This window comes from Falco naumanni, chromosome 5 (genome assembly GCF_017639655.2).
Source record: "Falco naumanni isolate bFalNau1 chromosome 5, bFalNau1.pat, whole genome shotgun sequence".
Classification (NCBI taxonomy): Eukaryota; Metazoa; Chordata; class Aves; order Falconiformes; family Falconidae; genus Falco; species Falco naumanni.
This window is the reverse complement of record NC_054058.1, coordinates 50,456,760-50,484,510: the sequence shown is the minus strand read 5'-3', so window position 1 is coordinate 50,484,510 and position 27,751 is coordinate 50,456,760. Positions and strand designations below refer to the sequence as shown.

Genomic DNA, 27,751 nt, shown 5'->3' with positions numbered 1-27,751 from the left:
CAAGGACACCACAGCAGAAACCCTGAGTGTGGGAGAAAGTGTCATGTCCACGGAACTTTAGCCCCCGCTTGGCCCTCAAGGAAGACAAGGTGGAGACAGGAGCCGGTGCGCGGGGCCTGCGGACTTGCAGTCCGTCAGGTCTGGTTCCTGCCTCTGCCTGGGACGTTCCTTCCCTCGGCTTCATTCCAGGGATGCATTTCCCGGAGGGCTCTCGGAGGGCGGCGAGGCCAGGCTAACCGCAGGGGCCCCGGGCTATTTGCAGCCACAGAAGGGAACGTTCTGCGTATTTCCACGTGTGGGGCAGTTAAACGGCGCCCTGTACCCGCCGCACGGTGCCGCCCCGCCGGCAGCACCCGTGTCCCTCCGGGCGCCTCAGGGCTCGCCCCGCCCCCCTCTCGGCCCCGCCCCCGCCCGCTCGGCCCCGCCCCTCACATGCCGGGGCTGGCGCCGCCGCCGCCGCGTCCGTTAGGCTCGCGCTGCAGGTTGGGCCCCGGCCGCCGCCTGGCGCTGCTGCCGGGGCCGGCGCGGGAGGATGCGGCGGTTCGCGCGGGTGGCGCTGCTGTGCCTGGGCTGCGGCGTCTGCTCGCTGCTCTACGGCTTCAGCCAGCTGGCCCTCTCCCTGGAGCAGGAGCCTGGCGGCGGCCGGGAGCGGCAGGCCCGAGACCCCGGCGCTCGGCGGCAGGCGGGCGCCGGTCGGGCGGCGGCGGGGAGCGCGGGCCGAGGCGAGTCGGGGGCCGGCAGGTACGGGGCGCCGGGGCCGGGCGGAGGAGGCGGGGGCACGGGCGGCGGTTCCCCCCGCATTCCTGCGGGGAGGGCCGGGGAGGCGCGGGAGCGCGCTGGCCACCCTCCCGCGGGCGGAGCGGGGCCCGGCGCCCGCCCTCGCCCCCCAGCGGGGCCCGCGGGCGCCCCCGGCCGCTCGGCGAGGCGGGGGCGGCTGCCGGGGCCGCGGCCTGGGTGGGAGCGGGACGGCGGTGGCGCTGTGTGCTCCCTCCCGGGCAGCTCGGGCATCCCGAGGGCCGCGTACCGGGGACGCTGTCAGCAAAGGGAGAGGGCTGAGGGAAGTGGCGCTGCAGGCCCGCGGCGAGGCACGGCGACACCAGGGCGACGCGGGGGGGGCTGGCGTGCTGCGGCGGGAGCCGGCCTGCGCCTTCGCCCGGTGCTGGAGCCGGGCCGCCTCCCTGCTGGGACAGGGCGGCGGGAGCGAGCGGCGGGCCTTCCCTTTTGCCGAGCTGAGGAAGTTGCAGGCCGTGACTGGGTTCTGAAACTTTGTGATTGTCGAACTGAACTCTGCAGCAGCAGAAATGCTTGTGCCCGGAGGCTTTAGCGAGGCCGGTCTTCTCCCGGGGGGTGGCCGTCCGCGCAGCCGGGGCGCTGCCTGGCGGCCTGTTTCTGCCGCCTGCCTCCTGTCAGCAGGAATTTGTATGCGGCCAAGTGGTGAGCGAGATTGTGGAATGAAAAAGTACTGGTTGTCCCTTAGAGTTTTGTGGTCCTGTTCACATGTGGCCACCAGAATGCTAATGCTGGGAGGAGTGATGAGAAATATGATACTGAAGATGGGAGGAGAAATTAGGACCAGGCCTTGCGGGGCCAGTTTACCTCTAACTCTGCTTTGATTCCGCAGCAGCTTAAAGCAATGTGGGTTTGATGGTTTGGTGACTTTCCCTCCTTCCCGATGCTCAGACACCCCCCACTCCTTATGCTGCTGGTGCTCCTCTGTCGCACAAGTGAGTTGATCTGGCCTGCGGACCTGCCCAAAAACTACCGATTTTTTGGCCAGCTCAGCGGTCTGCACTGGCTCATCATATAATTATGAAAGTGTTGGTGCCGGTGCAAAGGAGTCACAGTGGATGGTGGGATGACAGCAGCTCTGATTTAATCATCGTAAAATACCATGAAACCGCATTCTGACTTGCTGGGGGTGGAGTCAGCTGAAACGTGAAACCCAGGTTTTGACTGCTGCAACTACTGCAAGAGAATGTTTTTTTCCCCCTGTGCTTTTGCTTTATTTCAGATTAATACAGACTATGATTTGAAAAAATGTGAGGGTGCTTGTTCTTCACTTTCTAGTTCATGATTAAAAACTCATTGTGAGAAGTTGAAATCTACTAGGTCTAAAGAACATGGTAACTGGAATAAACCAGTTAACTTCAGCAGCTTTATGCAAGATTTCATTGGTTTAATAAAAAAAGTTTTAAATAGAAATGTGAGGAATAAAATAAATGTGATATTTGTTTTACTAAAGAAAACATGCAATTTATATGAAGAAAACTTGTGTTGGGTAAAAGATAATTAAATATTTTGTGTTAGTGAACATTGAAATTGCTGTCAGGTGCATCATGGTCCTGGTTAGCAAAGGAAGAAGCAAGTTTATTTTAAGAGCTGCACTTCTTTAGTATTTGTACTAAAGTGTAGTGAGAACCCCAACAAGGTGCAAGAAGCTTCTTGCATGCTGCAGTGAGGTGAAATGAGATATAAATCTGCCCAGTGTTGCAATCTGGAAAAGCTTTACAAATTGAGAAAGTTATTTCCCAAAGGTCTTAAGTGCCACAAGTAGTTCCTGTACATACAGTTTCATGGGGGCATATCTCTTTGCAAAATCAGTGTCTGTTGAGACCTGTGTGGGAATTTTTTACCTACAAACTGCTGTCATACTGAAGGCTCAGAATGAACATCATCCTGCTGTAAATTATTTAGTTTTATATGCTGTTTGTGCAAAGAACAGTCCCTAAAAGTCTTTTGTTTTAAGGAAAAATTCTGTCCTATGGCAGTTAAGAAAAGCCCCACTGAATCTCCCTTTAGATGCGGGTTTCAATTACTCTCAAGTTTTAAATCGTGTTATGTTCACTTACGTAATTGATAGACACATCTTGGTGAATATGATAGCGTCCTTCAGTTTTTATACTTAAGCTGTTTCTTTAGCGGTGACTGAGCGTGATAGCCACATGGGTGTTTTATGCCCACTTCTGACTATCCTGTGATTGTGTAATATCCTAAAGAGTTCATAACCTTATCAAGTAAATTGTGTACAGATAACCTTATAATCCTTCTTGAAGTTTTAAGATTTTGGATGCATTAATAGTAAGTCTCAGTAATGGGTTGCTTCAGCTGTCTTCACTGGTAGCTTTAAAATACAGTTTACAAAGCAAATGTAGCTGCCATCTGAAGACATTTATGCACTCAACAGTGGTTTCCTCTTTGTCCAAAAAGGGTTTTATTTGCCTTGAATAATCTATTTTATTATATGCTATGAGGGCAGAAAGAGCTCTGGGATGGGGGAGGGAGGGGTAAGATGATGTATTTGGGAGTTTTCATAAGCATGCAAACATGAAAACTACAAGCTTTGAATAAAGCTTCAGAATACCACACCTGGAAGAATTTTGCAACAGTGGTGATGCTTTTAAGTAGAAAATCTGTAATTAAAAAGGAAGTACCATATTGAAACTAGAATTACAGGTTGAGGCAAGATCCTCTAATAAACATAGTAATTCAAGGGAGCTTGTTGGGTAATCGCTTCAGTAAGGAGTTGTTTGTTTCAAAGGCTACAGTAGCCCGAGGACTAAGATGACTGGAAACTATAGGCTTGTATCTTGAAACTTGACATAAATAGCTGAAAAACATTCTAAGAATTTATTAGCTAGATCCTAAGGTCATGTTTGAACTGTGAAGAAAGATTAATGTTGAAGGTAAATTGTCCTCCTGCTTATTCATTCGAGTGAGAAAAGTAGTGATGAATAGTCTGTACTGTCATATGTAATAGCTAAATGAACAATAGATCTGAACTTGAAAAAAAGAAAATATTGAAGTATCTACTTCCAGAAGGTACAAAGTCAATCAAAAGCAGCCAGTATGTGTAGTCAGCCTTTTTTGCTTTGCTAGTATGATTTATGGATGAAGGCGGCAACTGTGAAAAAAATGAAAAAAATCATAGTTAATAAATGCATATTTGCTACATGTGTGTCATTTAATAGTGCTATAATCTGCTGGCAGTGGAGTATCTGTTCAAGTCAGGCTTTTTCCACATGCTTTCAGATCAGTTAATTAGCAGACTGTGCTTTTAAGAAGTGAATCTTCAGTTAATTTTATCAATATTGCTACTTCAATTAGGCAGATAATGTTAATCTTTCTATTCAGGTCCAAAAATAAGTACTATCCTAATGGCATGTTTGAGAAGTAGAGCAAGAATCAGTCTGTCACCAGTTCCATGAATTTGGTGGGGTCAATGAATTTAACCATATTAAAATGAAACATTTTTCCATTATGCTATAGTTTAGCATTTTTGTACATTTCAGTACTGCAGCCAGGAACTTCCAGGAACTGGCTCCTGATCCTCTGGTCTCCCTTGTTGCTGGCCTGGGCCTGCGCACCCACAAGGCTTGCAGGCCCAGTTCAGTTGCTGGTACTCAGACCCTCTTGGATGTGCATACACGTGCACAGATGAATACACTATGCCTTAGTCTTGTGGCAGCTGGCCGTGAGATTGCGTCATGTAAATGGGTCCTTCGGATAGCTGGTCCAGACCTACGGGCTTAACGTTACCCAGTGCTCAGACAGTGTCTCTTGTGGCTAGGCTGAGAGAGGTTCTTTCAGTAGCTCAAACCCTCTGATCTCTGCAGTCTGGCATAGCCTTATGGCCTGTCTGATACCTGGGTCCCAAGCTCTTGCTGCACTTGCGGGCTAGTCTGGCTTGATACTTGCTGGTGATTATGTGTGCCAACATGCACACCCACATGCTATGTGCACACACGTTTTTCCAGTTCCTGGCACTGTGGGCTCTATGATCTGTGGCCATCTTTTCATTTGCTGGCACTTTGACCTTCACACATGCCATGTGCACATGGAATGCCCCTCTGCCCCGCCATGGAAAACAGAAATTGAGTTTAGTAAAGAGGCTGGTGATCAGGCACACAACATGGCTAATCATATGGACTGGCAACCTATTTACATGTGTCTGGACCTTCTTATCTTCTGTTTTTGCATTGCCATTCCTCCCCAGTCCACCTTGATCCCACAGTGAGCCCCACACCCCTGTAGGCAGTCCGTAAGGTGGTCTGGAGAGCTTTGCCAGTTGTCTTACGTGGTGGATCTTCTGCCTGGCCGGTGGGCTGCCTGCCCTCCTGCATTGGGGCTGGGCCAGGGTGCTCTGTGTGCCTGGGGTTTCCTTCACCTGACACTATATTCTGCTTTCTGTTTGTGGGGACTGGCCTTTAATCGCAAAGCCTGTAATAGGTGTGCAATAGTAAGCAAAATATCCCTCCTTAATGCTGAAGGTGACTATTCCTGTCTGACTAGTAATGTTGCTCAGGTAATGACTGTGCCTGTTTGATGAACAGATACAATGCATCTCCCTAGCTTTGTAAAGCACTTGTGGCACGCACTTGCTGTCTAAGCTTTCCTCAAGTTTTTTTCAAGTAAAAAAAAAAATAATCATAAGTGGCATTTTGAATGATCTTTTTGTGAATAACAAGAACAAAATGCTGTTCAATGAATCTAGTCTCAATCCTTTGTATGTGAAAGCATTGTGGAATATGGTAGCGTATGGTCAGTTGAGAGAGACTTCTGTTGGCAGGAAAGAAGTCAGCCTAACATTAGGTAAATTACATACATATGGGTTCTAGTAACATTTTTGTTTCAAATGTGAAATTTATGAATCTAATCCAAGGCTGGCAGTTTTGTCATCGTGCTGAATGGGATATTGGAAAGGCCTAATGTGTCAGAGAAATGATTTAGGCATTAACTCAAGCTTGCCTCTTGCCTTGGCAGGCTAGATAGGATAGTAGCTCAAGGCAGCTAAGAAAACACAGCTCTTGACAGCTGGAAGAGGAGTCCCGTGTAATAATAAGATAATAATCTTCCAAACCAGAAAACTGTTCTTGAGAGAGTCTATATAATTTATCCTAAAAGTATTGAGAAATAGTTACTTGAAAAAGGGATACAGTGGAGATTCTAAAGATTGTTCTTTGGATAAGTGCAAGATCTTAATGTGCCTTCAAGTTTTTAAGAAACTTCAAAAGCCACAGGAGGTTAATGTAAGAAAGAATCTGGCAGAGAGAACTTGTGGTATTATGCCATTTACTTTCCCCAGAGGAGTGCAGATAACCCAGTCACAGTCTACATTATCCTTTTTTTGTATTTGGATTTGTGGAGACTATTCATGAGTCATGACATAGAAATACTTGACTTATTTCTTGCAAACACATATCTACAGGATATGAGGATTTTCTGTGATCTCTACCAAAGAACTGCTCTATCCCCCAACACTTAATGAAGCCTTGTGAAACACTGTGTTTATCAGGTCATTTTTCTCAAGTGTTGGAAAAAGAAGAAATTATACAGCTTGCCATTTTTGATGCTACGTTAATCTATTAAATCTGGTATTTGTAAAACATTGGCCTTTACAGATAACCCTACTAAGATCATGCTGATTCTTTTCAAACTTGCAAAGCCAAGAACTAGAGTTCTGAGTTTTAGTCCTTAAATACCTTTCCATCATCAAGCTTGTGTGTTTTCTTCTTGCATGTCTTTCACAGATATCAACTTTCAAAGGAGGATAAACACTATAGTCATTGTGTCACCAGAGCAGGAAGAAGGAGGGAGCAGAGGAGGTCACTCAAGAGTGAAATATTGCAAAGCAAGTAGTATACTTGCTCATTTAAGATTTTAAATCTTGATGTCAATTTCCTCACCACAATCTTTTAAAATATACTTCTGTTGCTCTTTTAAAATACTTCCTATATTACTGTTGCATAAAATGTAGTGGTGGACTAGAAAAACCTGGTTTTTTAGTTGTTAGTGTAGCACAAGTTAATAAATCATTAGTCCTGTCATTATGGAGTCATAATGTCAGTACGGGGAAGGAAAACTTGCCAGATGTGGTGATTATTTCTCTATTGCATTAACCTTTTGTTATGAAAAAATGGAATTAGTTGGTGCTGCAGAGTCCTGTTTTTTGTTAAAAATCAGCTTTGCGCCAAATAGTCATAGATTAATAGGGGTTGTGTTTAAATAGACAATGTAACTTTGAAAAAGAAATGTTCTACTTGCTCTGCCTGCTTGAAGTAGACAAAGTTATTGCAAGGTGAAGGAGTTCTTTTCAGCAGTAAGTGTTGCCATTCAATCTATTACCTATGGATTTATACTAAGCCAAGAACATAGAATGACCCTCAGAAATCCCAGGCCCTCTCTTTCTCACTCTGAAAATACATGGAGAGGAAAGGCTAAAGGATGGGGACTGTTCATCCTTAAAAGAATCCTTCTGGTTGGCACTGATACTTCGTCTTCTGTATTATGCAAGTTCCCTTACTAGCCAGTCTTCTGCCAGGTAATTAACTAGTCAAGGTATATTTGAGCTAGAAAATAATCCATTTAAATTTGCCATAAAATCAGTAACATTTATATAGGTTATTTTTGTCTTGTCCTGTTAGGTGTAAGAATTTGTCTGTATCTTTCTGGAATTCCTATTGGATGCTGCCCTCTGATGTTTGTGGAATGAACTGCTTTTGGGAAGCTGCTTTTAGGTAGGATCTGTTATTAAATGGATCTGTTATTAAATAGTACTTTATTATTTGATTGCAGACAGGCGTAGCTGCTAAGTATTTTTGGCTATTTAGCAAGGTGACAAGGCAAAAATATTTTGATTGCTTCACATGCATTTCACCTGCTTATATTATGGTCTCCTTTGCCTAGACTTTCTCCTGTTCTGTTATGTCTTTGAAAATGTAGACTGAAGTGTTACTACAAAGAGTAGATTTTTTTTTTTCAGTTATGTTGCTTTATTAAATAGAGACTTGCTAACATTGGTAAAAAGTCTATCTGAATGTAGTCTGAAAAGTTACTGATTAATTATTTTTGATAAATAAAACTTGCTCAACAGTAATACCCATGGTGTAATTTACAACAGAAACTGGCAAATATGCTTAGTAGTTAAGTTTGAAGTTAGTTTTTTATTCAAGTGACATGTTTTATAGAATTTGAGGAGGGTACTTCATCCAAAAGCACTGAAATGAGCATTTTAGAATATGCTTTAAGATACAGTATGTTAAAGCATAGACTGTCCTTAAATTTGCATCTTTAACAATAAGTTTAAATGTTTTGATTGGTTGTACAGATGCTTTAGGCTGTCACATTATGGAATAGCTTGAAAAGAAAAGGAAGAAGAAATCTTAAGCTACTTGAGATATGTTCTCTAACCTGCGTAGTTCTGTTCAGTATATAACTAAAGTTGTATGTCAATTTTTTTATGTTTAGAATTTTACTGATAATCCTTTGATATGGTTATGTCTGTCTCAGACTGAAAGTTGAATATTTCTAAGGAAGCAAAGTAAAAAGTTTCGCTTCACAAGACTTAATGTATTTTTGAAAATTATGATTGTGGGAAAGACTTTAGGTCTGTCCCCTGTTCCTCACTGCTTGTGTGCTGTTAGTGCTTTTTAAGCTCATTAGTTGCCAATAAGTTACTTAAGGGGATGGCTTAGATTGATATTTTTTTTTTTTGTCTGTTAGTGAACTGCACCTGTAGTTTGTGACTGCTGTCTTTCTTGCTGCCCTTGGTAGCCAGTGTGTCAATCCACAGGGATTCATCTGACTTTCCTTTTGGTAGGTTTAGCTGTCTGAATGGACTCAATTCACTTTTTTTCCTTAAAAGTTAACTTTTGGGAGTTTAGCTTTATGAAGTTTAGCACAGGGGAGTAAGTGAACTGTCAGTGCTGTTGTGGTGGAGGGTGTAGGGGCTTAGCCCGTGCTTAGTTGGAGGGACAGGATGTGATTGTAAGCTTCAGTCATCCGTGGGCATCTGAGCCAGTCTAACAGTTGTGTAGTGCTGAGAGAGGAGGGGGTCTCACTGTCTTCTGACCCCATTGACCATTGTGCTGTCTGTGAGCTTTCCACAATACAATGTGGTGCACTAAAATAACAGAAAACTTCCCTTCTAGATTTTCTGCCAGGCTTAAGGTGAGCAGGACCCTGGAACTGGCAGTAGAGAAACCCCATGAAGTTCCTTTGTGGGTACCTTAATCTGCAGCTTGTGTTGTTCTGTTAAGAATGTGGCTGTGAAGACAAGTCTGTTGAAGTATGTATTGATTATGACAGTACTGGGCAAGTGCAGTTTCTTTCATGGTGGAGCAGTTGTCATGGTGAACCCTTAATATCTGCAAAATTTCATGTTTAGAAAATCTGAAGCTGAAAGAAAAATGCTGTTCAAATGTGTAAGGGGGATGTGGTGTTCAGATTAATAACTTCAGATTGAATTTGATTATTTTGTCAATATATTACTAATAAATTAATGCCTGTATGTTGTGCTGACTCTGGTGCGTGTTGAATTCCTCAGTGAGATGCTCTGCTTCAGAGGAGACCCCCTTGCCTCCTTCAAACTTTATTTATTTTCTTGCTCTGTTCAGTTCAGTTGGTTTCAGAGATGTGCAGTGAGGGGGCAGAGAGGAGGACAAAGTGCTCCTTCTTTGGTTAGTAGCAAGCGATTACAATGGCTCAGCATCAATCTGCTGCCTGAGCCTCATTTCCTTGTATGTGTTGGAATAACACAGAAGATAGTTGCAGTTTGGTTTCAGCTTTAGATAAGAGTTATAATTTTGTTTAATTCTCAAAAAAGTGCATTGTACTAGGTGCAATGAGAAGCCGAAGGGTTTAGACCTTCAAACATGATAGTAGTTGTTCTCAAGTCTGCAGTCAGGTATTTGGAGGAAAAGGAATGAACTTAATTCCATGCAAGTTTATTAACCACAGCAAATGAAGTCTAGTATCCTTATTTTTTGAGATTGTATGTGTAGGGCCACTTCAAGAGTCTTCATAAAGATAAAGTCTCTCAAAAGCTTTTTCTGTAAAGAGGGCAACATTGTGGTTCTAAGTTGGGTACCTTGAAATAAAAAGGAGTGAGTTTTACCGTAGTGTCCTATTCTAAATAACTTGATCCTGGGTTGACTGAGCCTTTGTGTTCTTGTTTAGTGCAGTTGTTGTAGTGAGGTACAGAATAAAACTGGACTCCAAAGAGACTTGGATAGGGAGAAGGTTATGAGAAAAGCCTAAGAGTTACAGATCCAATTGAAATCTTAGGTTAGCTACATCCACTGCCTATAGACAGTGTCAACAAAATAATGGGAATTCCAGTGAGTTTACTTTTAATAGAAATGGCAGAGTCTGGTCATTGAGCTACACCAACATTTATCTTGAATCTTCTATTTGGCCTGATTTAATCCATAAAAAGAGAACGCTATTTATCCAGATCATAAATCAGTTTATGATTGGAGATTCTGATGTTCTATTATGTTTTAGTAAGCTACCAGATGAGTTTGTTCAGAAGAGCAGATCATATAACTAGAATTACTTTGCCAATAGTAGTTTCATAAAATCGATCTCCATGTTAGAATTAGAAGGTCTCCTTTCCCTCTACCAGTGAAGTTTTTCAAACCTTGGAAGGTAGTCCTTCAGCTTTTGGATGTTTAAGTCTTTTCTTTGAAAAAACTTACCTTGTTTTCTCGCTGTTTCTAACTTGAAATTCCACTTGTTTTTTTTTTCTTTTTTTCCCTTCTCCTGGATATCAGAACCACAGGGATTTGTTTATCCATGAGAGAAAGAACTTTAAAATCTGGATTTTTGGGAGAGAGGTATATATAGACTTCAGTATGACTCATGCTATAGATAATTCAACATAGTTTGAAATTGATGAGCTCTGAGCAGTTGCTGATTCTAATAACGGGTAATAAGGATCTTGTCTGTAAGTTAATCAGTGTAAGATCTGTTGCCTATGCTGTATGTGGGAAGGATTTTGGAGCTATTCTGCCCTCACATTTTTAATCACCATTCTGATTATCAACATTATTGAGACAGAATGTCTTGTGTTGTGATCTTGGTACAGTACACCTTTTAGCTTTCACAGTAGTAGAGGAAGCCTGAGATCACTCTTATATACAGTGGTATACATTTTATAAAAAAAATTAAAACTGCTGATAAAGATAACATGAGACTCAGGTTTGGCATGATCGTGATGACATGTATCTTTTCTAGTACACCTTTCAAGGTGCTCAGTGTCATCTAGCTGGTATGGTCACTTATTTCCTACTGATTAAGAAGAAATTCTTAGGGATCATTACTCTGACTATCTGACCTGCTGTATTTCAGTTGTTGGATGTTGCTTCTAAGTGTGTTTTTAGCTTGCGTTGCCTATTAAAAAAATAAGTTTCACTATTTTTGAGTATATTGAGGTCCAGGTGGTGTGGATATATTGAGGTGAATTGTGACAATCCTGAAAGACAGAACTTCTCTAAACAAGCTAGCTCATTGAACGTTGGTGCTTTGGACTTTATAGTCCATTTTTAAATGACTAATATATTGTAACTGCAAACCTAATCTGCTGATTGAATTTGTAATTGTATAGATGACATTTGGACATCATATGCACTGGTATCATTACCATACTTTTACAAAATATGCTCTGATTGTGACTTATTTTTAATTCATTGCAGTGGTAGAAAGTTAAGCTGAGAAAAAACTAGAATTTCATCACTTTAAAATCCAGATAATTTCTATAGTTATCTTGATCCTATTTTTAGTAAGAGTGGGAATGATTTAACAGTTGCATTTTAATCAGTGTGGGCTTTGTTGCCTTCTCACTGCATATTTGCTTTCGCTTTTCTGGTGACTAAAGGCTGCTGGATGAGGCTTCTTAATGATGATTGATTTAGATCAAGCACAAAACATTAAAAGAAAGAAGGATGTAGTAAGCAAGCCATCTGTATTGTATTTACAGATCTACCATTTGGTTTTTTGAGGTACATCATGGTGCCAGGTTTGAAATAATGCACGTTAATTACATAAAAATATTTTCCCTGCATATTCTAACAAATATAATTTACGTTTTCCATGCTAATTGTCGAAAAACTTGTATGGGTGTTGTGTTTAACCTGATCTGGTAACTAAATACCATGCAGCTGTCCCCCTCTCACCCAGAGGGTTGGGGAGGAGAATTGGAAAGGAATGTGAAGCTTGAGAGTTGAGATAAGAACAATTTAATAACTGAAAGACAATAAAACCAAAACAATATTATTAACAGTTGTAATGGAAAGGAGAGAGAAGGGGAGAGGAATGAAATCCAAAGGGAAGGGAGAAAAGAAAAGAAGTGATGCCCCACACAGCTGTTCACCACCAGCTGACCGATGCCCAGCCAGTCCCTGAGCAGGGATCGGCAGCCCTGGCCAGCTCCCCTGGTTTATATACCGAGCATGCTGTCCCATGGTATGGAATATCCCTTTGGATAGTTCGGGTCAGCTGCCCTGGCTGTGTCCCCTCCCAGTCTCTTGTGCCCACCCCCTCACCCCCCCTAACTGGCAGGGCCTGAGAAACTGAAAAGTCCTTGACTTGGTATAAACATCACCCAGCAACATCCAAAAAGTCAGTGTGTTACCAACATTGTTCTCACACCAAATCTGAAACACAGCACTGTGCCAGCTACGAAGAAAATCAACTCTACCCCAGCTGAAACCAGGACAATGGGTAAAATATTTGCACTGATAAGGTAGGCAATTAGCTTTTTATAGTTAAGAAAACATATTTGCAGTAGCTTCTGTTTGTTCTTTTTATGCGTAAGTAAGTTTAACACAGCCGAGCCTGGCAGCCTAGTCCATTTGGTTGTAATATCAAAGAAAATTAGTTTAATGATGGTGTGGAAGGACTCGGAGACTTTATTAAGTAACCTTATTTAGGAAGCTGAATGTGGCATGTCTCATTTGCCTTACAGTAAGACCATAAGGAGAAAAGATCAAAGAAAAGCGATGATGTAGCTCTATCAGAACAAGTGTAGAAAAGCTTGTTTTGATGTAGAATAATTTTAAAAATGTTTTTTGTAACCTACAAAATAATTCTTAAATGCTTGGTATTAGCATTATGTAATATGATGGTGGTTGTACATAAAAACTAGTGGTGCAAGTTAGGATGATGGCAGTTTTCTCAGAAAATGGCAAGTATTTTTACATTGTTCATAACTCATGCTATTGTATTAAAAATGGTAACTCCTCAATCACCCAGAGTAAAATTTGAAAGGACAGCTGAGGTCAATTTATTGCTTCAGTTATTCCCACTGCTCTGGGCTCTCGGTACCTGGATGCTAATCTGCCCTTCCTTGGCTTCCCCAGCCATATTAAGGGGATAGGAGGGGACAGCTTGATAGCTGGTGAACTTGGGCAGGGAGCTTCCTGTTGATCTCTAGGCATGTTCTTAGCAAAGCATCAACGGGTGGGGAAAAAGGAGCTCTAGTGCACAAAGTTTGTAACACAGAATTAAGACTCACACTGGTTCCGTCATGGCTTTCTGTAATATCAATGCCACTATACTTGAATGTGGCTTAAAAAAAGGAGAAAAAATAAAGTTGCCCTTGGTCATACTGACAATTCTTTGAATGATACCCGGGTCACGCTAGATGCTGTAACACTGCTGCTCTGAAAGGTTTGGAGCTTGGAAGGTGGCAGTGTGTGCATGCAGCAGAGGAAGCTGTTGTCCTGTGACCTCAGTAAAGCAGGCTAGGATTGAGGCAGGCTTAATGATCACAAATTAAATGGAGTTGTGTACAGGATTCATTATGCCTGTCTGCGTGTTCCTGGGGATTTGATACCCTCTCACCTGTGCTCTATATGTGCTTACGTAAGGATAGAAGAAGCCTACCTTAAACATATGCAGGAGACCCCCACCTGCAGTACCTTGTGCCAAGTCTGCAGGGCAGAGCTAAGATTTTCGTGGAGCTGATGAGTATTTTAGTGACAATACCCTTTGGGGTTTCGCTTTTTTCCAAGAAGTTCAGCTGGGATGCAGTGAAGGTTCTAGAAGAGTGCGACCTGTCAAAGCATACCTCTGTAGCTTACTCACCAGATTATTACTTCATAATTTTAATTGACATAGAAATGGTAATTTAATATGCAGTGTGTCATGGTATACATCTTTAAACATAAGGCAATGTCTTGAAAGACAGGCTCTGGAATATCTTGTTGTAGCAGATTCATTGAGCATATCCAGCCATGTTCCTCTGTCAGAGGTTATTAACCCCACAGCAGAATCGGTCAGTACAGAATGAAGGTCTGGGCTTCAACACAGAAATACTTCAGGGCGAGGATTGTACCTGGCCGTGTGCTGCTGATGAGCAGCATGTGTTAAAGTGTATGTTTTTACTCTCAAAGTGGATTGTTTTAAATGTGTTTTCTAAACTCATGGGTGTATGTGTGGTGTTCTCATTTATTTTTACTGTCCCTACCGCTCATGTATAATTAGTATCCTCAGACAACTTAAATTCTCATATTTATTCCTAAACTCTCAAATCCTGTCATGGCTTCCTGCTGAGTATCTTCTATTGTATTACAGGTGCATTCTTTGTTCTTTAGTTTTAATTACCAGAAGTTTTTTGGGATTTTTTTCCCCTGCAGGAGCTAGGACTCCCACATTATTGAAGATTGGTTTTTTTCTTTAGAAATGAGGGCTGCCAAGTTTTCCTTGCTAGTCTATCCTAAAACCTTACCAAATACAGTCCGTATTTCACTCTGTCGTTGCTTTTTTCTGGCTTCTCTAGTAAGTTCTCCCACACCAGAACATCAGGCTACTAGTAATTGGAAATGTGCATATAAAAATCTGCATTTGTGTTTTCCACATTGTCTTGGAACATTTTTTTGAAAGTATCTCCTCACTTTTGAAAGTGTCTAACACTTTCAGATCTTGGGGTTTAGGTTCAATAAGAGTATTTTGCTCTGATACCAGAGCTGGGACACTGATACCAAACTTGCTCAGGTTCAGACAAGTTACAGTTCTTGTAAAATACATTTTATTTTGCTCATGGTCAACTCAGCTATGGAACAAGTTAAAAAAAAGTCTGTATTGCTGAAAAATCTTGCGTTGTCAGGTCATACCACACCCAGGGCTGTCTAAATGAGCAAGGTTTTCCTTTCCCTGTCTTCTGGTGAGATAGTTGCGTGATTAACTGCAGTGGAGGGAAGGTGGGGAAAAGAGTTACAGAGGCTGGAAAAATTCAGGAAGGAGAAGTAGAGAAAGGAGCAGTTGAGGGCAGATAATTTTAAAAACAGTTAGGAGAGAGATAAAAGTCATGTAGATGAATGTTGAAGAAGGGAGTGAGACAAGCCATGGCATAGATAACTGTGTAGGTGAAGCATGTTAATACTGAACGTGAGACTGCAGAGCTCAAGTTGATAAGCTCTGCTGAACAATTTACAATTTATGCTGCTTCTGGTGGCAGGAGAAGGAAAAAGTGATGAAAGATGCTCACAGTGGAGAATTAGCACAAGAGGTAAGTAGTTAGCGTCCCTGGATGAAGATGGGGCAGTGGTTTCCCTCTGAGAGTGGAGAGAGATGTATATGCAGGGAGAAGGAGTGGCACTGAGGCCTGATTATTAAAAAAAGGCTGCGATTGCCATAGTCTGTATGCAGGGAAGTCAAATGCAACTTATAATCACTAAAGAATGTCTCTTCATGCAGTCTGGAGTAAGAACCACAGTTCTGGAGTCTTACAACTTCTCCTGCCATAATATGTCTCTAAGACCTAATATGCCTCATCCCTTCCTTTTAGTGGAGGGTTCCCCAGAGGGAATGGGGGGGGGGGGGGGGGGGGGGGGGGCTGTTTTTTCCAATAGCTTCTAGCTCCATCTGCTTCAGAGGTAAAGCTTTGTGTTGTGGACTTGGGAGATCTGAGGCCAGCTGTTCCCCATATTGTGCAAGCTGAGATTCACTTGTTGGCTTCTTCTAAATATTTTTTCACCTTTTCAAAAAATTGTTTTTAAGCACAGATTTTAAAAATTGAACTCATATAGTCAGAAACTCAAAGAACAGAGATTGTGTGAACAAAGTGACTGTAAAAGCATTGTGATATGATCAGTCTTTTTTGTTGTGTGGCTTGAAATGTTCTTTTATTCACAGATGTCGGTAGATCTAGAAATAATAAAATACAGTCTTTGAATCCCAATGTGTTTTAGAGTTGCTTTGGCATAATTTTCACCATACCTTATTCATGGAAAGCCATGTGTTACATGTGGTTCCGAACTTGGCTTTCAGCTATGCAGTTTGTGTAGTTTGTGCCCTTATCACATGACCTTGCAGTATCACTGCAGGCTCTCATGACTTCAGGGCTTAATTATTGTAATTCCCTTTTCAGTGGATTGGTGATGAGGCTAATCTGCTGCTTGCAGCTTGTTCAGACTGCAGCAGTGTAGTTACTTGTGAGTTTCAGCTACCCTCATCACATTCAGTGTGCTTTGTGTTTTTTATATTAGCTACTTACTACATGGTGTAATGTTTAAATTAGCTTTATATATAAAGGTCTGAATGGACGTGTTTTGGTTACATTTGAAGATTTTATTTTATACTACCTTTTTCCTGTTAACCTGAACTAATTTTTCAGGTTTTGCTGCAAGACCTACGAGAGGTTTTAGTCTGGATTAAATCATCTGAATATAGATGCCTGCATATAGGTGTCTACGTCAAGTAGGTCTTAAGCGGTCATTACAGTTGAAAGAGCATAGAGAATGATCCAGGTGACTAGCCATTACATTGCTGAGAAGTAATGGCTGGTGTTTTTTAGTAAGCACTTGGGTATCCTAGGCATGTTCTTAGGACTAGTAGATAAAACATGATCTTTGAGACACCCAGTCCTTTTGGATTGGCACCTGGAGGTCAGGTGGGATATTCTAGAGCTTAATAAATGGTACAATACCTGTGTTAAAAAATAGAAACAAGCCTTAGGTATTTACTTTGAAATAAGATGAATTGCTGTCTGCACTCCATATCCTGCTCACATTGGCTTTAATGAGACTTTGGACACAATCTTGTATGTCAGCACCTTCATTTAGGTGTCCTATTTTGGAATCCTACCTATGAGGTTTTTAATCCATGTGATTTTTAATACCCCAAACCTTGATTTAAGACTGCGTGTTCTAATTAAAATGTTATTAATCTTAAATGCCTGGATGCTGGAGGGTGTTTCTAGTTCCAGGGCATTGAAGTCTTCCAAAACTCAGAATGTTTTTTGAATGTAGCCATTATTTATGCTATTAAACTTCAGCAGTTTTACAGTGATATCTTTGCGTATGTTTTCCTCATGGAACTGGATGTATGTTGCTCTTCTGTGCCTTAAAGAAAAAGAGGGATATTTACATAGTATCTTTTGTCAATTTAAAGGAAAACTTGTATGCATCTAAATGGTTTAGTTCATGAATTGGGTGGAGATTATGTGCTAAGAATCACATCTGTTAATTTCTGTTTTGAAGTGTTTTTCTCTTTGCAAGTTTCTAAGAATGGGTGGTATGTTTGCCAAGCGTTTATCTGTTGTTACTAGTTTGGGAAAGTCTTTTCTAACTTCAGAGGGTTTTTTTGTCTGCTTAACTTGGAATTAATGTAATTTAAAACTTCAGATACTCGCTAGTTCTGTCTAGCTCCTGCTCCTATAATCCGTGTGGATAGCTCAAGTGCAGAATATTGTTTTGAAGATTGTCTTTGAGTTGATTGATTTAGGTTTAAAACTTTTGAAAGCTTTTCTGACTAATTAAATACAGGATATCCAGGTGTTAGGTTTAGTATGCCCACTGTGTTTGCTACTAAGCTAATGGTATTTACCCAACGATAACTTCAGACTGTTGTATTAAAATAATGAACTAACTTTTAAATGTACCTGGTATAATACATGCCAGGCATTTCTCACAATATCTGTTGGACAGCTGTCTTCAGAAAGAAGGGACTTCCCAGTCACCACACCTTACAGTGGTTTAGCCCCTGGTAAGGACATGAGCAGTGCATGTGGTCAGTGTACTTGAGGGATTTTCCAGAACTGCTGGGAGCACCGGGACATCCCACAAGGCTATCTGAGTGGTTAGTTTACCCCCCTTTCAACCCAAGCTGTACTCCTGCAGGATGGCAGGAGAGGAGAAAACTGTTTGCATTTTTCCAGAGCTTAGAAGAAGCACTGAAGCATGGGTTTGACAAAAGGACTTACTGGAGCAGAAAATGGATAAAATGCCTAGATCACTCAAAAATGTTCTTAACAGGCCTTAAAAGTATGGGTTATCTCACTTTTGTTGTTGAGTTTACTGTATTTATCATACGTACCTCTCTCTGTACTGAGTCCAGGGAAAGAGGAAAAAATGAACTCGGGCATAGACTTAATGTGCTGTCAGCCTTTCACATTTCAATCTAATTTCATGCGATCTTTCAAAATAGCTATTTTGATGGAATTCCTCATTTGTAATGGATAGTAAGATTACTAAGAAAATAGGTGTTTGTTTAGTTTCTGTATAGCTCTTCCATACCTTGTTTTTTCCTCATAGGCTGGGATGGTGAGAGTGGATATGAGCATAGTTAAGGTTAAACGTAAGCCCACTTATGAGATGTAATGCTGTAGATTGTATGTTCTATTTGAGTTATCCTTTGCTGGTTTAAATATGATAAAGGATATTTTGTTAAACTACATGCTGCAGTAAATAGTAGACCTTTTCTTTAAGCCTGTGCTAGAAATAATGTCAAATGAAAAAATATTTTTGTGTCAGATATGATTACATGAAAACACATCCTTCTGAGAAAATGCATCTAGCAGTGGTTGCCTGTGGTGAAAGACTGGAGGAGACTGTTACTATGTTGAGATCAGCCATTATTTTCAGCATCAAACCTCTCCAGTTTCATATTTTCGCTGAGGACCAATTGCATGAGAGTTTCAAAGACATAGTAAGTACCCAAATAATTTACTTACTCAATTCAGATATATTACTCAAATTGTACTACAAATTTCTCTGCTTGGTTAGTAGTTTTTGGATATAGTGGCAGATATGCAGGGGTCTTAAAAAAAGGTAATATGCAAGCCTGTTGTAATGTTGGATGGGGATTTCTGTTTTTTGTTTTTTTTTTTTCTTGTGAAAGAATGCTAGTTGCCAATATCAAAGCTTTTGTTGAGACAGACCAAAACATCCTGATTTGTCACCTTGAATCTGGTGAGTACAAACCTGATGTTCTGAACACAAACCAGTTGTCTTGTGTGAGCTTAAAGTTGGTTTTACAAGAGAAAACAGAGATCTGTCCTTTTTTGCCCCTGTGCTTACAATATGACTCAGCCTTATGTTGTCTAAACAATGGTAGATATGGTTATGTCTAACTTTAGTAAATTCCAGTTAATGAATATATCATTATGACTGGAATAGCAGTATTACAAGCTGACTAATGTGTAGCTGTGGAGGGTTTTATTATTTTTGTGCTCAAAACGTTGTACTAAATATGACATTAGTATGTTTTACATTCTCGTATACACTAATATAATGTGAACGGTAACTTTGGCAAAAACTGGGTAAGGTTATTTTAAATTGAGGAAGACTTCACTGGTATTTCTCCTGTGGGAACAAGTTAAGTAGGGAGAAAGTTTTATGTATTTACTTTTTGTAAATACTAGTTTATTTTACTTGCTCTTAATTTTCTGTATGACCTGATAAGATGTGTTTTCTTCATAGTGGCCTGCAGGTGCCACTTTTTGTTCAAGTATTTTGAGTAGTTGACAGATTCTTGTAGTTCAGGAAACATTTCTGTTGTGGAAGAGAAGTGTTGCAATTAAGTTCTATTATCAATATGAATGGAGGATCGATTTCTTTTTTGTAATGCAATGTAGTAATTTTTGTGATCTCTTCTTTTCACATAGCTTGATGACTTCCCCTATGAAGGAAAAGTTAATTACACATTGTATCCAATAACATTTCCAACTGAGAGTGCAGCAGAATGGAAGAAATTGTTTAAACCGTGTGCTTCACAAAGGCTGTTCTTGCCAGTAAGTTATTCTGTAATAGGACAATACAGAAGTCTGTTTATGAAGCATCAAGTCCTGATTAATCTAATTTCTGCTTAGTTTCAAATTAAGAACTACTATTACTCCTAAAAGTTACTTTATGGCATCCTAAAAACCCTTCGGAATTTAGCCTTCTTATAGTGGCACTAATACACTATGGAAAATGAGAAAAGTCCTTTTCTCACTTTGTGTTTAGGGCACAGTATCCTCAGTGAGTGGTGTAGGTCATATCATCCTCTCGGAGGCAAGAAGGATTTATCACACCGCATCTCCTTGTTCAGTTGGAAAGTTTCGTGCATGCATGGGTCTGAGAAGTGTAAGAGAAATTGAAACAAGAAATGGGCTATTGTTGCCAGAGCGTTTTGTGCAGCATTTTCTTTACTCATCTGAGACACTTCAGAAATCATATTTCAGGCTAGGTGAATTGTAGCAGTGGCAGCTGTCTCCCAGATACTTTCTCTTCTGGGGCTCCCTTATACCTCTCCGTTGTTTGATAAGACGCGTAGGAAAGGAAGGGACGAGGAGGAAGATAGTAACTCCTGTTATGGTGATGTTCGCCTGGCCCGCAACTTTATTCTTGAGGGAAGCCCCAGGATATAGAGTGTAGATCAAGTCTCTTTGCATTACTATTCTATATAAAACCTCTGTTTCACTCTACAAAAGCTCTCCAAAATGAGAAAAGAGGGAATGATGACAAATTTATTGACTGCAAACTGTCAGTCTGAAGTGAGTTTACTTGCATGTGGCAAAAATATATTAAACTTTATTGTGTAACGGCAGCAACTTCTGTTTTATGAAGAGAAGCTCAATAAAACTTAATAGTTTGGTTTTAAATTCTTCCCCTGCAGTTAATCCTCAAAAATGTGGATTCATTACTGTATGTTGATACTGACATCCTGTTTTTGAGACCTGTTGATGATATTTGGTCTTTTCTGGGGAAGTTCAACTCCACACAAATTGCTGCAATGGCACCGGAACATGAAGAGCCTCGTATTGGGTGGTATAATCGCTTTGCTAGACATCCCTATTATGGAGTAACTGGAATAAATTCCGGAGTCATGTTAATGAATATGACACGTATCAGAAAAAAGTATTTCAAGGTAAGTGTTGCCTTTGTTGCATTTTTCTGTGCTTTTCCATCTTATAATTCTAATCCTGTTTCGAATTGATGTGGGACAGTATTTTTCAAAATAATTTTCTTGTAAATGGAATAATATTCTGAAAATACTGTGTTTAAAATGGTATCTAACTTGTGTTTTTTAGATGTCATTCATTGTAAGACTTGGAATTCCTGGATTTTAAGTGTGCTTGATTTTTTTTAATTTTTCTTAGTTCTGAGAGATCCTGTGCCTTGATACACTCTGCTTGAAATTACAATCTGGTATTTTTTCTTCACTGTAGAGGTCCCAGAAAACAGTTAATGTATCCTGTAAAGGAACTTGAAAAATGTGTGTAGTAATATGACCAGGAGGTGGTGCTAAAACATTTAGTAAGTTATTTTAACTGTAAGGTTTCCAAATTTTGATCTTTTACATTGTAACCAGAGGATTATCACCTGAAGTATCTTTTGATTTCCTTTGAAGTCATAGCTTTTGTAGAGAAGTAAGTTTATAATTGAAAGTACTTACTAAGCACTGTGTGCAGCAGCAATAGTCATTGCTTCACAGATGGGAAGTTTTTTCTTATGTACTTGAAACACAAGTACAAAAGCAGTGCTGTGTGATTATACTGGGGGGAGGGGGAAAGTACTTTTAAGAGAATTTTGATTAGGGAAAAATAATAATGCAGTCAAAAAAAGATTGAAAGTTTCTTAACATGGTGTTTCTGTATACAGGTCCCAAACCATAGTGGAGTATTTTTTGTTTTGTTTTGTCAGCTTGGGTAAAAAGATTTGAGGGTACAATCCTGTACTTGTTCAGGAATTTCCTCTCTTTGGAACTTACTGTTATTGCATGCTAACTCTCCCAACTGAAGTAGAAGGTATAGAGTGAGCAGCCTTGTTCCTTTTCTGGCCTAGTTGAACATAAACATTCTGTAAAGATAAGAAATTAGCTTTAGAATATGTAACCTGTTACATGCAGATGGTAACCCCTTTGGTAATGTGGAGGCCAGTTCGTTCCAAGTAGCATCTCCTCAGCCAAAACCTTAGAAGAACTCCTCCTTTTCCTTGGAAGCGATTTTGCTAAATCAAGAATTTTGGAATTAAGTAACAGCTCTTGGTTTAGAGTCTGATTATACAAGTATAATCTTGTCTAACTAGTCTTTGCTGGTGAGGAGTTGTGCGGCCTTTGCTGTGGAAGTTAAAGTTCAGTAACTAAAAAAAATTAGTTCAACTAAATAAATGAAAATTATTTTGAAAACCTTTGAAGGATTTCCATATTTTTGTACACTGCTTTGTAGCTAGTATTTTTAGCTGTATGTGTTTGGGACTATTTAATAATTTTATATTGATGTGTTTTGAGTTCTTGAAGTTAACTTTAAAACCACTTCATATTACCACTCCATGGTAGACAATGATTGCATGAAGTGTGGATATTTACATAATTCCCATCTACTTGCATGCATCACTTCAATGCAGTTTTTTTTAGATCCTACTGCTATATAAAAAAACCTTGCTATTTCTTAGAAGTCTCGGTTTAAGATGTTTGAGGGAAATCTTGAAGAATTTAATGTGGCAGTTAAATAGGCGATGCATATAATTTTCCTTATAAGATAATAATTGAGAAATAAAGCATATTTGAAATATCCATAACTGTTTTCCTTAGATGTGCTCATGTGTTTAAAAGGAAGAAGTCTTCTATACATTTGAATTTGTAACTTTGAAAAGCAAATTACTGCGATTCTGTAGGGCATTTTCTTCTTTATAGGTATAATTGTCCTGAATGGATGTTGTTTTGCTTTGTTTTGTTTTAATAGAATGATATGACACCAGTCCGGTTACAGTGGGGAGAAATCCTTATGCCACTGCTGAAGAAGTACAAGTTGAACATAACGTGGGGCGATCAGGATCTATTGAACATTATGTTTTTTCACAATCCAGGTAAATCTACATCGATTCCAAGTGTAACATTACTAATTTGATCCTTTCTGTGATGGTCAAAAATCCGGGAAACTACTCTTTTTAACAGACTTTTTGGTGAATGTATTCAAGGCACTTTTCTTATGTTTCCTGAAACTGTTTGCTTTGAGAGACAGCGCTGGAGCTTGCTAGAAAATAATTAGCTTTTAGGTTTCAAAACTACTGTACAGAACTTTATGAAGCAGCCTTAAGAAAAAAAGAGATTAGTCTTTTTACTGAAATGATTTTTGTACTTTACCACAGAAAGTCTTTATGTGTTTCCTTGCCAATGGAATTACCGACCTGACCACTGCATCTATGGAAGCAATTGTAAGGAAGCTGAAGAAGAAGGTATATTTATTCTTCATGGAAACAGAGGTGTTTACCATGATGATAAACAACCAACTTTTAGGGCCATTTATGAAGCAATAAAAAATGTAAGTGTTTTCAGCACTGTACTTGTGCAAAGATTTTTGTAAATGTATTTTTTTATTGGCAATGTTGCAGGTATTTTGTAGTTTTTGTTGGTACTTGATTGCAACAAAGTAATTGTCTTTTAAGTTGTGTTTCACCAATTTTTCATTTACTGCTTAGGTAGAATTCCAACTGTATTCCTTTTGTGATCAGCATCTCTTGAAACATAATGTAGACTGTCTAGGTTAGGATTCTAAAATTGACTGTAGCTGTCAGCGTTTATTTAAAAGACTTAATTCCCATTCCTTTAATAAATATATCTAGTAAACTGTTTGTATAAGCATTAGGATATTACCAAAAGCTTCATTTTCCTGTTGATTTTAAAATGTAGGAAAAAAATTCCCTTTTTCTTCTCAAAGTTTGTGTATTTACTTTAAAATGTTGAACATTTAATTCTAGCTCGATTTGGATTGTAAAAGTATTTTTTTTTTTTTTACACTGTGTTTTGGTCTTTTCTAGAGATTCAGTGTATTAATATGTTGCTGTTCCTTTAAATACTGAGCACAGTGACTTTTCATTCTGCAAATAAGTCATCTAATAAACTATTTATCACGACATCAGTATACTCACTGAAGAGCTGTAAAATTTAGCACTGATGCACATTTTAATATAGCAGGCTATTGTGTGTGTATAACCTTCAAAAATCAATAGTATATTTTAATGGTGCTTTATTACATGTTGTCATATGGATATAAAGATGAAGAAAAGTACTTTGGGGGATCTGAGAATACATTGCAGGGAAAGTGAATGTGTTTCCATAAAAATACGATTTCTTTGTTTCCTTTGAGCATTGTCAAAACCAGAAGAAAAAATTAATTCTTTTTATTTATTATCCCATTAGGTTTATGAATATGTTACAGAAAGTATGTAAAACATTGCTGATTCATTGGTAATAAGATGAACAAAATTGTTACTTTGAAATGCTGGTTTTGCTTGTCATTTGTTTATGAAAAATATTGCACTGTTGAATTAATGACTTCTTTATTTCATGTCCATGTTAAACATAGTATGTTTGACCATCATTCAGTTTAATGAAACTTCAGTAGTACCAGTTTTTATACTGTTGCTTCATTATAATTTGGTAAGAATTGTATTCCTTAGAAGTTACGTGTCATTCAACAAATAACCAGAAATCATTTTAGATCTGTAAATTTTTAATTTAATAATGTAATTTTAAATTTCCTCCTTGCCTGTCTGGATATATTTATTTGCTTTTTTTTTTTTAAATTAAATCTTTCTTGTTAGGCTTATTGGAAGCACTGGAAACTATTTCTGTAATTGAGGTGTTTTTCAAATATTGCATTCAGAAGCTGCCTGCATTCTTAAAAACATTTAATAAACCTATAAAAAGTAAATACGATGTTCAAAGGCATTTTTGTAGATGTTTTAATAACTCTTAATGACACTCTTCTGTATTGACATTGTCTTTCTTTTTCTTAACCTCTTTACAGTATTCATTTGGAGATGATCTGGTTCATTCCCTGCTGCAACCCCTAGAACTGGAATTACGGAAAACCATGCATACATACTGTGGAAAAGTATACAAAGTGTTCATAAAGCAGTTAACAAAAAGCATAAGAGACTTTTACACCAGAAGATCAAAGGGAAGGTGATTTTTACTCCAAACTGTTAAATCAAGAGACTGAATTAACATACTGGTCATAAGGTGCAAAAATTCTAATACGGCTTGAATTGGCTCTTAACGTGCCCAGATAAAAGTTTACTAGCGTACATAAAAATGAAGAAAATATTCATGTAATGAAGAACAGGAACTTTTTCTGCAAAGGTGACTTTTTGCTCTTTTGAAGTTTAATCATTGCTAATGTTTGTCTTGGATCTGATGATTTGAGTGTTACTGGCTTCTATGGTCAGTAGTTTTAGTCTGCATAATTCAGTTATCTAATGAAAAAATGACAAGAAAGTAATGAAGTTGGCTGTATGTGGGAGTGTACCTCATATATTGTCTAAAATAGTGTTAAACTGTGAATGTAGCAATAACTGAGTCAGCAGCACTAACCTCACTTTAAAGGTGTGAGCCTTTATGTAAACAAAGTTGTTTACAAGTGCAGAAAATACTCCGTTTTCAAAGAAATGTGATGTAATCATTGACAATCTGTATGTGCCTTTATATGTTCATCTCTTACATGTTGAAGTACTGTTTTGACAATCTCATTTTGCTTATCTTAGATGTAAACTGCACACTATAAATATGACTTTCTGAGAAATGAATAACTAGTATGTGATACTAGTTTTCTCTGTCAGTAGATAGAGACTTTAATATACAGCATTTGTTTCAACATTGTTGAGCCATCATGGCCAAAAGAGAGCAGAGTTGAGGTTTTTTTTTAGCAAAACTTCAGTTTGAAGTTATTAGCCTTTCAATACTTTAAATATTACATGATTTGGCAGCTTAATAGGGTGTTTTGGAAGAAGAAAAAAATGCCACCAAAACAGTGGAAAGCTGTTGCTGTTGTATTTCCTTACTAAGAATTATTACCTGATGATTATTATAGAGTATTTAGTACCTAAGAGAGAAGAGCTGTAATCAGAGTTCTGATGCTTCTTCAGACTGTATATTGGATGGGTTTCTTAGAGAATATATCCCGTTACCTTATTTTTTTTAATAACATGGCTTTAAAATAGTTTTGGGGCAGATCCTCAACTACATGAATACGTTACTGTCAATAGAGTGATAGTGATTTACAACAGGTAAGGATTAGGTTTTCTTTAGTTATCTTAGCAGAAAAAAAAAGTTCTCTTTATGTAATACAAACTTTTTTTTTTCAGAGGAAAACCAGAGTTTTAGTGTTACAGTGAAATATTATTTAAACTTGCATGGTATGAAATGTGTTTGTAAACTATATTTGAACTTGGGTAACCTGTCTGAGATGAAGTCTTCATAAAAGTGAATTTTTGGATACCATAAGAGTTCCTGTGTGAACATGGAGGATCCACTCGCTGACTTGCACCTTCATTCCAATTCCATTTCAGAAGCTTAATTTTTGTGGCTGTTACTCTGTCAAAGGCAGGCTGGCTCTGACTCCCTGATCCATGTGAGCTGGACGAATGCTTTAGCAGTACAAAATCACACTCCACTGTAAGCAGAGTTTACATTCTGCTCCTAATCTCCCTGCTGGCTCAGGGTGTAAATTTCAGAGATGGAAGCTAGGATGCAGTCTGCCTTGCAGGTAGTTACAGTCCCTTTTCCTTGCGATGTAAACTTTTGAAGTCTGAAGATCTAGAATCTGTGTGAAGGTGAATGCTGTTATTGACCGATTTTACAATATGCAGTGCATTATTTTTTTACATAAATACTGATTTTTATATCAATTTGTCTTCAGCTTTCTTTTTTACTTGAACTGTGTGTTTGTATTTAAAAAATACTTTGGCTTGGTTTTCATGTTTGTCTTTGTGTAAACTTTCTGTTTTGAATTTATTTTTAGCTTTTTGTATGAAGATACAGCTTAAAACCCAATGAGTCATTTTAGAAAACAAGTGGACTCTGAACATTAGCAGCAACTTTTCCACTTGCATTTCAGGTTTTGTGGGGGATTAGAACAAAAAAGGTTAATATTGAAGCTTATCATAGGATAAAAATTCTTACTTTGTGCTTATTTCAAGAGGTGTTTATTTAGCATAGTGCAAATAGCAGAATGTCCTGCCTTATGCCATAGTTTTTGTTTAGATTTTATTAATATAAACTTAAACTGCTCACCTCAACTATCCATTCCCAGGTAACACTCACGAACACTTCAGAAAACTTAAGTAAGTATCAAGGGCTTAATAGCTTCCATTAAGGAACTCTCCAGAGTATTTATCTGTTTTGATCAAATTTTTAGTTCTGTTAATCCCTATGTCTTAAACTTAGAAAGATGACCTACCTTTAAAATCATATCTGACTAACAAAGTAAACATTTGGAGACAGTAAGAAGACTGCAAAACCAAGTAATGTTATAGAAACCAGTTATACTCCCAAGTATTTCAGTGCCTTATTTGTAATGTTGTATGCATGTAAGTGTAGAAACTTATATTTAGCTTGTGAATCTGTATTGCTGTCTAGTTTTAGAAACATTGCTTTTTCTACAGACATAGTTAAGTAACAAAGAAAACAGGACCTGACAAATTACAGAACTTCAGAAATCCCATTTTTACCGATTTATCTGTAAAGGCTAATTAAGGCTAATAGAAGTGTAAAGTTTCATAGAAAAATGTGATCATCAGGAAGCGTACATTCAGATTAAGATAAATCTGTCATCGTTATGCTTGATTTGTCTCTATATCATGGTACTATTACTCTGTCTCTGTTTAAAGGCACGACAGTCTCATGGTAAGCAGATCTATTTGAAGATGTGTTATCTCATTTGTATGAAATTCTGTCTTTGTAGGTAGTATGAAAGGCCAACCATCCCTTA

The 27,751-nt window shown here is 38.9% G+C and overlaps 1 protein-coding gene across 4 annotated transcripts; it reads left to right on the top strand.

The window, feature by feature from the left end:
- The first annotated feature begins 438 nt into the window (after positions 1-438).
- GXYLT1 (glucoside xylosyltransferase 1) lies at positions 439-26,669 on the top strand. Of its 4 annotated transcripts, none has more exons than XM_040595474.1 (8): positions 439-741; positions 7,422-7,514; positions 18,531-18,705; positions 19,664-19,789; positions 20,656-20,907; positions 22,724-22,847; positions 23,130-23,216; positions 24,791-24,913. In XM_040595474.1, exons 1-8 carry the CDS (start codon positions 533-535, stop codon positions 24,805-24,807), a joined length of 1,083 nt encoding a protein of 360 aa, XP_040451408.1. In that variant the 5' UTR covers positions 439-532; the 3' UTR covers positions 24,808-24,913. The 4 variants fall into 4 exon arrangements, with proteins under 4 accessions (XP_040451408.1, XP_040451407.1, XP_040451404.1 ...); XM_040595473.1 differs by having other exon boundaries at positions 440-741; positions 20,749-20,907; positions 23,130-23,302; positions 24,791-26,669; XM_040595470.1 differs by having other exon boundaries at positions 441-741; positions 23,130-23,302; positions 24,791-26,669.
- The last annotated feature ends 1,082 nt before the right edge of the window (positions 26,670-27,751 follow it).